This window comes from Nannobrachium achirus (assembly GCF_963921795.1).
Source record: "Nannobrachium achirus genome assembly, chromosome: 6".
Classification (NCBI taxonomy): Eukaryota; Metazoa; Chordata; class Actinopteri; order Myctophiformes; family Myctophidae; genus Nannobrachium; species Nannobrachium achirus.
In genome coordinates, this window is record NC_137815.1 from 20515085 (window position 1) to 20527474 (window position 12390).

Genomic DNA, 12390 nt, shown 5'->3' on the forward strand with positions numbered 1-12390 from the left:
CCCCACTGGCACCCACGTAACTCGAACTCTGCAGTATCTCTATAGTCATGTCATCAACATAGATCAGTCCCATTTCCCATATTCCCTCCTGATTGGCTACCTTTGCCTTCTAAAGTTTGTGTATGCGACATGATGGTCGCTTATCTCCCGATTAGGGAGTCTTACTGGTTCATTCAGGTCCATGATGCCTGTCCACAGTCCCACTGATTATGGGATTAGTGGTCCCATTTGGACCACTCTGCCCCTTGCCAAGGATATATTAAAGTGTGAAGTGCACTTGTAAAAGTGCTTGTATGCCAACCTGCACTCGTTGCAGTTACATGAAAGAAAAGTTGAAATGCACACATCTGTGCAAATGTAGGCCTACTTCTGAGAACTAGCTAAACCAGAGCAGACTGTATGTAGGTGTTAGATATTTTTTTTGTCTTTGTTAAAATATTGTTCTAGTTGTTGTTAAAGCCAATGGCACTATATTGTGGTACAGGAAAAAGATGTAACGGTATTGTTTTGTATGAGTGTAATAACCATGTTATTGTCTCATTGTGTGAAATATCATATAATACCATAATATTCAAAACAAACATTTGACTCCAATTGATTCCTCACACAGTATTGACTTGATATAGCAATAAAATATATATATTACACAGCAATTGTGGGAAAACGAAGACATTGTTCAAAAAACACAATTCCGATTTTGGTCATTTTGGAAATAGGGCAAAAAATATATTTTTCTTCAATCTACTGTCTTGACACTCGAACCAAAATTGTTCTATAGACCATAATCTACAAATTGGAAGTGAAAAATAAACTTTCACACAAATTTAAAATGTTAACCTAAAATTACATGTAGACGGAACCCCACTAACTCCAGCACAGAGCCAGAGCTGCTATATCCAGGCCTCAGTCATCTCAAAACTTCACTATAACTCCAGCCTTCCCCCCAGCATGCTCAAGACCAGCCAAAATGTTCACGCCAGGTAAATTCACAAAAAGCCACTTATTGGAGCGACTATACATCGCTCAAAAAGTATTGAACAGTCGATAGTCATTGTGTTCATCTTTAGGTTCCTATATCATGCTAGAAAGCAATAGTGTCCATTTCAAAACAGATTTTAACAGCTTAGATATTCGTCCACTAGGTGGTGTCAGAGCGCTATGGTCAGACATGATATCCAAACAAAGTTCTGTGGACACGGCTGGTTCCAAAAATTCCTTTAATGTCCTTTAATGTTTGCAGCTGTGAGTCAGGTCTGTCTGCACTCAGATAACTTGGAGATGTACAGTCACCTCTCCAAATGTATCTAATCTTGCTCTATAACAAATCTATGAATACTGAAAGTTCATTTATAATATTATTATCATTATTATTTTAAGTTCATGAAATGTTTTTTACATAATTGCTCTTTGCCAGTGGTGTAAAGTAACTAAGTATATTTACTTGAGTACAATTTTGTGGTACTTTTACTTTACTGGAGTATTTCCAATTTTAAATACTTTTACTTCTACTCCACATATTTAAGGAAAATATTGTAGCCTACTTTTACTCCACTAATTTATTTTACTTTGCAGATAAAAATGATTTTATTAGGCCTATAAAACACACATTATTTTCAAACATTTTAGTACTTTTACTTTTGGTCTGGTAAGTATATTTTGATGCCAATACTTTGGTACTTTTACTCAAGTAACATTTTGAACACAGACCTTTTACATACAGAGTATTTTTATATTGTGGTATTGCTACTTTTACTCAAGTAAAACATTTGAGTACTTTTTCCACGTTCCATGTATGTTCATGAAATCATAATGTTTACTATGATGTATTCCAGTGATTCTCAAGTGGATTTCAGGGACTCTCTTGGTTCCTTTATGAGGGTCTAAATTGACCCTTACAAGTCTGTAACTTTACTTTGACCTACAAATGGACCGTTTGATTCCATACCTACTGTCAACGTTAAGCCAAGGGGAGTACCTTTTCCTATGGAACCTAAATAAAGTCTTACCCACTGATGCATGCATCGCTCTCTGCTCTAGTAGTCACTCTGTACCGCGTTTCATCAGCCAGCCTACACTTCCCATGATGCCACTGGAGTGGGCGTTTTGAGCTGGGAGGTGACAGCGCTGTGTGTCCGTGTTGTCGGCGTTGGTTGGGGAACTTCACAGCGGCTACGGGTGTGGCTTGAAACGTGATCAATCTGAGCGAGACGAAAGAATGCATAACGGCATTTAGAAAAGAAGGGAAGTGGGCAAAAAAAGAAAGAAGCGAACAGCTTAATATGTGGAGTGGTATATTTTAATTTAGGTTCAACAACAATAGCCCACTGGCATCGGAATCCATCAAGGCAATCATCTCAACAGCTGGAATACTTTTTTTTTGCTGAACTTCGTGGCTCGTTTTCGTGCGTATTTAACCTGTCAGAGGTTATTATAACAGGACCTACTATTTGTGAGCAACGTTAAAAATCACCCTAAAGTCCTTCAAAGTTCTTGATCCGCATGACAACTGCTGGTGCGGGGTAGGTCATTGTGATGTTGGCTTATTGACTGTCTGACTGACTTTCGGGGAAAACCTTTTAGCAGTCACTGCCAAGTCCACATTGGATTAACGATTGAATTCGTTTTGTGATCATTTTTTTTCTTCTCCTTTTGATCGCGTGGGTGAACTCGCTATACACCCATCGCTCTTCAGAAGAAAAGGGGAAGTTGAATCGCTCAACTTGAGTCAAAGTGTCAAGGCTGAGGGAAGCTTTTTATTTTCGGATAAAAAGCTTTCAGGCGCGGCGGCGACTAACACATTTTCTCGGGTGATATTTGGACCACCAGCAGCAGTCCTGAAGCGCGCACTAGGAACCATGGGGTGTACAGTGAGTCAGGAAGACAAAGCGGCGGCCGAGAGGTCCAAAATGATCGACAAAAACCTCCGAGAGGATGGAGAGAAGGCATCCAGGGAGGTGAAGCTGCTTCTGTTGGGTAAGTCACCCTTTCAGCTTTCACACAACCACCACAGTCCACCACCCTGCTCATTCACACTTGTGGGAGTCCGTGGTTCTCCAACTTTTTCCCATGTCAAGGACCCCCAAATTGACACTTATCAACCCGCGGACCCCCCATTTGAAAAGACAATGCCAGGGACCCCCCATAAGAGAATATTTTTTACGGCTCTAGTCAAGCAGTGATTCCCAACCATTTTAATTTCAAGGACCCCCCAGTTTGACATGCATTATAGGCTGCGGACCCCACATTTTATGGCCATATTCTATCTCTGAGACCCCAGTTGTTATTGTAAAATCAATGTTCATTTAACTCTGAGAGTGTACAAATGGTACCAAATGGACCCTTACCAAATGGACCCTTCTTTAGTTCCATTTGGTTCCATTTGTACACTATCTGAGTTACGTACCCATTAGGGTCCATTTGGTTCCTAACTGTATCATTTAGCTGGGGACCCTCTGGAACTCCCTCAAGGACCCCAGGGGTCCCCGGACCCTACTTTGAGAACCAATTGTGTAAGTTACATTGTTGATCGGATATTGTCTGTCAGTAAGTAGACTCGGTGCAAAGAAAGACCTGCACAGGTAAGAGTGGCAGGATACGGCTTTGCCACAGTAACCACACACTGTGCAATCCAAGAAGAGTGTATGCAACCTGGCACAATAGATATGCCACGTTCATTGACAACAATGTAGCCTACACACTGTACACAGTGAGTGAAGTTAAACATAGACAGTGGGAACTGGGCACAGCAAATGGCATTAATGATTGATTGTGGGTTAAGTGGTTGTCATCTTATTGAGCAGATAGAGCTACAATTAGACGTATACTATGTCCAATATTAAACCCTAAATGCAAAGAGCATTTCCGCAGCCTCAGCACTACTACAGAGTTAATTATCTCATGGTGGCACTGGCATGCCCTTGACATGTTTTACCTACCACTCGCTGACATCACATGTTTGTGGTTACTTTATCCCCGAGTCCCTGACATGTCTCCTCCTGGAGAGATTGGGATTTGGGAATGACATGAACACATTGTAGGAGGGGAAAAAATAAGTGTGTTAAAGGAGTTCCGAGTAGTTCACCCCCAAAATGACTTTTTTCTATTGATTACTCATGCCATGGAGACTCGAGTTCAATGATGTAGTTTTTTGTCGCATTCCTAAGACAAAAATGTGAAAAAAATAATGGAACCCCCACGGAACCCCCATTGATTCCGGATGGGGACCCAAATCAATTCAGGTCCCCATCCGGAATCATGGGGGTAAATTTATTAAAATATATTTTTTTGTCTTGAGAATGCGTCAAAAAACAAAAAAAATATCATTCTGAGTAATCAATAGAAAAAAAGTCATTTTGGGGGTGAACTACTCCTTTAAGTGTGAGTGCAACAGTTGTTAGATGAATGTGACCTCGCACACATTGCCCCATTTCATACATCCAAAAGTTGGGGTGTCAGAAATAATGATGTGTAGCAACAGTCGTGGTGGTGATGCTGTCTCACGGCACCTGCACCTGCCTAGTGCCTACCACCAGGCAGTTATGTTAGGCTACACATTCTGCCTTTGTGTGTCTCTGCGAGTCTTTGGTGTGGACTGAAACACACTAGCCTCTGTTGAGAATGTTTTAGAGAGCTTCTGTCAGGAGACAGAATAGCTGACGGATCACACGTTTCATCCAATAGGACGTTCTCTGCGTAGTTTTGGCAGATGTGTGAACCCTGGATTGAATCTTGCAGTATTAATTTGGCCTGGCCTAGATTTGACCTTTGAAAGAGCTTGACATTTCTGTTTTTGGTCAGGTGGTTCTAGTTACAATGCTACAATAAAGTTCAACCTTGTGTGTGATGTGATTGGTTCCGGTGAATTCCCATCACCTACCCGTACTGTACATTGTCACCCAGTTGTTCATTGCATTGTTTTTATGATTCTGTATATGGAGCTACTTTAAAATGAAACTGCCAGTCAGTGATTTGCAGTGGCTTACTATCACCAGGTCTGTCAGATGTGAGCAGTTCAAACTATGACTGTAACTGGTTTCATAATACATGCACACACGCACGCACACACACGCGTGCACACACACACACACACACACACACACACACACACACACACACACACACACACACACACACACACACACACACACACACACAAATACTGCTTATATTCTTTGTCTTGAAATTGGTGATGTTTCAAATAGTAGACACTCAGGTGTCTGTAGTGTGTAGTTTTTCATTTCGTACCCTTGAGAAGTAAACGCAACATCAATACTGGCCACCAGCATTCTGAGAAATAAAGGTTCAGTGTTACTGTGTATTGATTGTCCTTTCTCTGCCACAGACTAACTATATGACTGTTATGGCTTGATGAAACTTTTTTTTTAAGGTTTGTTTAGGGGCTTTTATGCCTTTATTGATAGGACAGTAGACATGGAAAAGGGGGGGGGAGATGGGGAATGACGTGCAGCAAAGGTCGTCGCAATCGGGACTCTAACCCGCGACACGCTGTGAGGCATCAGAGCCTATGTGGTGTGCGCCTGGACCGCTAGGCCAGCGGTTGCCCCACTTGAAGTGTTTATTTGATAATAAATAAGTACATAGATGCGGTTCCTTTTCTTGTATAAGTGTCAAAGAAAGTCTAAAATTGATGAATCAATTTCTGTCTTGAGAGTTCAAAGCACTCAGACTGTAATCGGCTGTGTTATTGTCTCTGGTGACAATGTACTGGGTGAAATGGCTGGTTTCAAAGTATTGGCCCTGGTTTGAAGTGTAATTACACAGTCTGCACTCCCCCGTAGACTCGTAGAGTCCATATCAGTAATTAGTGATACTGTGCAGTGTGCAGGGATTGAGATGAATTATAGGACGCGTCGAAAATCCAAAATGAAACTTCACCAGATTCGTGCAAGATGACTTGTCATGCAAAAGAAGACGTCCTCCTCTCCCTTCCTGGCACAATGCGGAAACATGTCAGTGCGCGTGACAGCAGCGGTCTGATTATAAAAAATCCCTTGTAGCATCTTGTGGAGAAACTACTAGGGGGTTGCTGTCAGGTGAAAGGCAGACACCTCTTCTGTGGCAGTTGTGGTCACACACACACACACACACACACACACACACACACACACACACACACACACACACACACACACACACACACACACACACACACACACACCAAAACCAATGGCTTCAAGAAGAGACCCCACTCGTTTTGTCTTTTACTATTTTAGGCCTAAAATTATTGAATGCTTTAACTATTGAAAAATAGCAGATATACAAGCTCACAGCGAAGGACCCCCAAAATGATATGTATTTGGCCACGGACCCCCATCTCAAAATATCTAGTTCCAGGGACCACCCAGAAACAAAATTTGAGATACAAACGTTCGCTTTGAAAATACATACATTCAAAGATTTGCACACATTTTCACGACTTTTTCAAAAATAGCAGATCTACAAGCTCGCAGCGCGGCACTCGGTGCCGCGCTGCGAGCTTGTATATCTGCTATTTTTCACTGATTAAAGCATTCAATAATTCTAGGCCTAAATGGGTTAAGGTTCTTTGTTTCTACAGTCATGGTACAGGAGTAGTGCTTCCTGTCTTGAGTATGAGTAATGCATCCAAATTAAGGCCTGTTTGTTTCATACAGTCTTGAGAGAAAAGAATGTGTTGGGTTGGACATTTGTTTTGATGTTTTTCCAGGAATTGTTATCCGCGGCTTCTTCTCAGCACAGCTGAGAATAAAACCTTGCCTCTCCATCCCCATGGCCTTGGAAAGGCACAGGAGATATCCATCCTGCATGAGGAATAGAGCAGGGGTCTTTAACGTTTTTAGGCCAAGGACCCCTTGAGCTGAGAGCGAGATGAAGCAGGGACCCCTTCTACATATTGTATAAATGTGTGACGCAGATTTTCATCGATTTCATAGATAGATTCATAGACTTGTTTGACAGCACTGCCATCAATCTTTGTTGGATTCATGTTAAGGTGTAGTTTCAGACATTTAACCACTTAAATCGTTGATATTTTGTAAACCTGACCTTTCACCTTTCTCAATGTACTTGGTCTGCTCTTTTTTTACATCCACACCAACCTATTTGGACCACCTAGGGGTCCCGGACCCCCTGTTGAAGGCCCCTGGAATAGAGCATGTCTTTAGAATGGTACGCCCCCTGCCCTGCCCTGCCCTGCCTCCCTCCCTCTCGACTCAAGCAAACTTAACCAATTTAGAACGGGTACACATTATAGTGTATTATTATTTTATGCTTTAACTATTGAAAAATAGCAGATATACAAGCTCACAGCTCGGCACCGAGTGTCTTTTGAATCCTTCTAAGATTTTTTGAAAAAACCTAATGTTTCTATGTCAGCAATGTGGCCAGCCATCGTCAAAGAAAAGGTCCTTTTCACTTAACTGGAGCTCAGTTGGTCTGTTCTTTAGAGACTACTATGTCAGTGGCTTTCAAACATTTTCATGTGTAGGACCCCCAAACTGATATGTATTTGGCCACGGACCCCCATTCAACATATTTAGTTCCAGGGACCACCCAGAAGCAAAACTTGAGTTACTGTACAAACGTTCGCTTTTGAAAATACATATATTCAAAGATTTTCCACAGATTTTCACGACTTTTTCAAAAATAGCAGATCTACAAGCTTGCAGCGCGGCACTCGGTGCCGCGCTGTGAGCTTGTATATCTGCTGTTTTTCACTGGTTAAAGCATTCAATAATTCTAGGCCTAAAGAATCTGAGAGAAGAGCTGTGGGCTTCAGATGAAGCAACATTGAGGCAGAGCTGCTATGTATAGACCTTTGACAGAAATAAGGACGTGATGGATCTCTGAATCAGGCCCTTCCTTCAGTAAAAGTCGAGGGAGTCTAAAAACCGCTAGCAATTTGGGGCAACACGGGTGCTCCGTCCATCCATACTTTACCTGGTGTAAACAAGTAGATGGGATTGGATATTTCCATGGTTACCGCTTTCATCCAATTACACTGCATGTAAGAAAAAACGAAAAGATGTCTGTTGTTTGATTGTTTTGCGTTGTGGCTCGTCCCCAGAGGAAGCCATTAGTTAATGCAGCACAGAGGAGCTCCTACTGTATCTGACTCGCAGGCTTATAAACGCATTCATTAACAGGAGAGGCCCTTGTTCAGTGGCTTCAGATTCTAGACCTTTGATTGTTATTTCATTGCCGCCTTATCCCAACTAAACATGACACATTCTACCTAGGGCTGTCACGATTATGACATTTTACATGCCGAGACCTGCCAACCCATACGCATTTTGCGTAGTAAGCACGCATTTTAAGGCTCTGTACGCAGGTACGATATTTCCCCTCATTGCTACGCAACTTCGGGGGATGGGCGCGGCGTGGTATAACAACACATTCTGCAGCAGCAAACGAGGCGAAGATTTTTGCAACCTGCCGTGTAGTTCCTCCCAGGCACCACTTGAATGGTGTGTGAATGGGGCGCATGGCGCTGGGGAGCACTAGAACAGAAGATATGCTTGTTTTTTTCGGCAGAAGAAGAATTGAACCGGATGCCATGAGTTTGTTTTGGTTTTCAGCGCGGTGCAGCATGTACACTTACGCTACTCATCATAGAGTTATAATAAGAAGCTACTCATCTCATAGCTATCGCCGCCCGGTTTGTACAACGGCGATATTAATACGATTAATTTATAAAGAAGATAAACGGAGAATGGCCGTGTTGTGCGAGTCGTCGGTGTCGCCCCTACAATGCTGCCGTGCAACGAGTAGTAGTCTGACTAACAGGTAATATATTAAGATCACACTCAGCTAAGGTGAATTCACATGTCAGCAGCCACGATGGTGAGAATGAAATGGTTGTTATGTTGTTGTCGCTCCTCTCCGCAACACGGTTAGGGTTTTAATCAAGTGAATCAATAATATTATACTATTAAACTGCGGTCGCCCCCGCGACAGCTTGTTGTGTATGAAGCCTGTGTTATACTTCGTCATACGACGGTGTTGCACGTGAGCGAAGTCGGGAAATGTCAAAACTTGTGACCAGGTACAATGAACTGTAGCATACATTGACCATGATTAGGCTTTAGAGTAAAGATCCAAAAGAATGAAAATAATATACTGGGCTCCCTGTTCCACTATCTCTAAATGAGTATGAATGAAGGAATTAGGGGGACTATGTGTATTGTCAAAAACATTAAAGGTGAACAAGTTATTTAACACCTGTGAATATATGAAGACATTAATGGTTTGTTAACAATGAGTAGCCTGTATCCTCTATGAATGAATATACAGACTAGACGGTATTTGATCTATACACAATGTAGGCCTATTTTAATGAATGCAATAGAAACCTACATGAGTTGAATACTTTCAACTTCATGCAAATCATGCACAGAAAGGTGTTTTATTTAGGCTGCTCAATTAACAATGTTTAACAAAGACACAGGTAAATATTTAAAGGTAAATAGCCTACCTGGCAATGTAAAGCTATTTTGCTATTTGAATAACATGATTATGTTGATGTATTTTCATTAATTAAGTCACTGGTGAGACTGTTTTGCTAGTCTATTGTTAACTAACTCTGAGCAAGTGCAGTTAATATATTTTATTAAGGATTTGTCAACAATATTGCCAAAGCAACATTACTTTATTGCCTGGTAATACTAGCCTACTTTTTCTCCAGACCAAATGGCATTTTTATTTAAAAGGTTGATCTTGCCTCCTCCTATTAGTGTAAGTCAAGACATGCAATGTGCTACATTTCTGGTGTGAAATTTTGTTAACATAACTGTAAAGGTCCCACCCAAAAAGGCGCGTGGAACCCCCCAAAATATACACTGTTTTGTGCGGGAAAACCACAAAATTTGCACCGCGGGCGCTGCGCGGGCGCTGCGGGCGCACGTGTGTGTGTGTGTGCAACAGCGCCCCTCCCTTAACATGTGTGGTCAGAAAAGGTTACTGCAGGGCCAGGCTACGGACACGGAGACATACAGACAGACAAACAGACAGACAGACAGACACACACGGCCACGTATAGGAGCGTTGTGACCACCGCTCAAAAATTTGCCAGGGTTGGCAGGTCTGGGATTATTTGTCACTCAAATAATTGCGATTAACGATTTAATTGTGTTTTTGTCGTTGACAATTACATTTCTGTTTGGCTTTTTTACATGGTAGATATGACACATACCGGTAACCTAAATATACAAAGACATTCCTGACATATTTGACAACATTATACTTAAAAAAGAACATTGATAGTGGAAATAGCCGATCTACAAGCTCACAACGCGTCGCGATGCGAGGCGTTGTGAGCTTGTAGATCTGCTATTTCCACTATTTTTGACTTTTTAAAAAAAATATATGAACATTTTTCAACATGGAAACGATTATGACGATTATGAAAAATAATCACGATTATTTAAAAAAAATCACGATTAGACGATTATGTCATAATTGTGACAGCCCTAATTCTACCTTATTTTTATTATTATTTTCTGTCTTGTTTTCTTTTTTCTAGCCTAGTCTCGTTTCAGTACAGCAGACATGGAAAGTTCCACTTGGCAGTGTGCACTGCTTTTACTGTGTATAAGAATAGTAGCCTGGTCTGTGTGAACATGTCTGATGCACAGTTCACCAAGCACACACGCACGCACAAGCGCGCGCACACACACACACACACACACACACACACACACACACACACACACACACACACACACTAGGGCTGTCACGAATCACGATTATGACATTTTACATGACTATTAAATTTCTCTCAAATAATTGCGATTAACGATTTAATTGTGTTTTTGTCGTTGACAATTACATTTCTGTTTGGTTTGTAGGCTTTGAAGTTGCACATGGCAGATATGACACATAACCTTAAATATACAATGAAATTACTGACATATTTGACAACTTTATACTTCAAAAAGAACATTGATAGTGGAAATAGACGATCTACAAGCTCACTTCGCGACGCGTTGTGAGCTTGTACTGTAGATCTGCTATTTCCACTATTTTTTACATGGAAACGATTATGATGATTATGGAAAATAATCACGATTATGTCAAATAATCGCAATTAGACGATTATGTAATAATTGTGACAGCCCTAGTCTGATGCACAGTTTACCACACACGCACGCACGCACGCACACACACACACACACACACACACACACACACACACACACACACACACACACACACACACACACACACACACACTCACACTCGCGCCCTCATGTAAATGCAGAGAAACACATTTGCTCACTGGCTTGATGAGCCGTGCCGTTATGTAAACATGTAGGCATAAGGAACGCTCACCCTGTGTGGTCACAGAGGACGGGCAATTTGTAAATGTGTAATGAATTCATAACCGAGACATTGTACTGTAAAGAGCATGGAAATGTGTGCCCATTAAACTCGCACCACATCCACACGTGTATGCGTGCGTGCGTGTGTGTGGTTTAGGTCCGCAGTGGAATATACCATCTTTCTCTGCAGCTGCTGTCTTGCTTGATGGGGATTGTGATTAATGGAACGAGGGGGGGAAAACAAAAGGACAGCTTTATTAGACTGTAGCTGAGGAATGGCTATGATCATATTCTCAGCAGAAAATGACATGGTCTATCCATTTTGCGTTATGAAAAAAAAAGACTGATACAGCAGTTCCGTTATTCATTTCCATTGGGGATGAACGAGTCTTCCTCTTGTGATGTAATGGATCCTATATTACATGCATGTCATGCGTTTTTATTCCATGTAGGACATGCTGCTTATTGTTTAGAACGTGGGAATATTGTGTGGGAATCAGCTCTTCCAAGTCGCACGGTCGCGTCTGCGAATCATAAACGCGACCGAGTGCCGCGCTGCGAGCTTGTAGATCTGCTATTTTTGAAAAAGTCGTGAAAATCTGTGCACATCTTTGAATATGTGTATTTTCAAAGCGAACATTTGTAACTCAAATTTTGCTTCTGGGTGGTCCCTGGAACTAAATATGTTGAATGGGGGTCCGTGGCCAAATAAATATCATTTTGGGGGTCCTTCACATGAAAAGGTTTGAGCACCACTGACATGGTAGTCTCTCACGAACAGACCAACTGAGCTCCATTTAAGTGAAAAGGACCTTTTCTTTGATGATGGCTGGCCAGATTGCTAACATAGAAACATAGGTTTTTTTCCCAAAACTTTAAGAAGGATTCAAAAGACACTTCTAGAATCGGGTCAAAATTCTCATTTTCACGATTTTTCAAAAATAGCAGATCTACAAGCTCGCAGCGCGGCACTCGGTGCCGCGCTGTGAGCTTGTATATCTGCTATTTTTCAATAGTTAAAGCATAAAATAATAACACGCTATAATGTGTACCCGTTCTAAATGGGTTAAGG

General features: G+C 41.6%; 1 protein-coding gene across 1 annotated transcript in view; it reads left to right on the plus strand.

Annotated features, from left to right (window-relative positions):
• The first annotated feature begins 2157 nt into the window (after positions 1-2157).
• LOC308287542 (guanine nucleotide-binding protein G(i) subunit alpha-2) overlaps positions 2158-12390 on the plus strand; it is a 157520-nt gene continuing 147287 nt past the window's right edge. Inside the window, exon 1 of the mRNA XM_080728757.1 lies at positions 2158-2973. Coding sequence (XP_080584883.1) covers positions 2856-2973 — 118 coding nt within the window. The 5' untranslated portion in view covers positions 2158-2855. The remainder of the gene's footprint in view (positions 2974-12390) is intronic.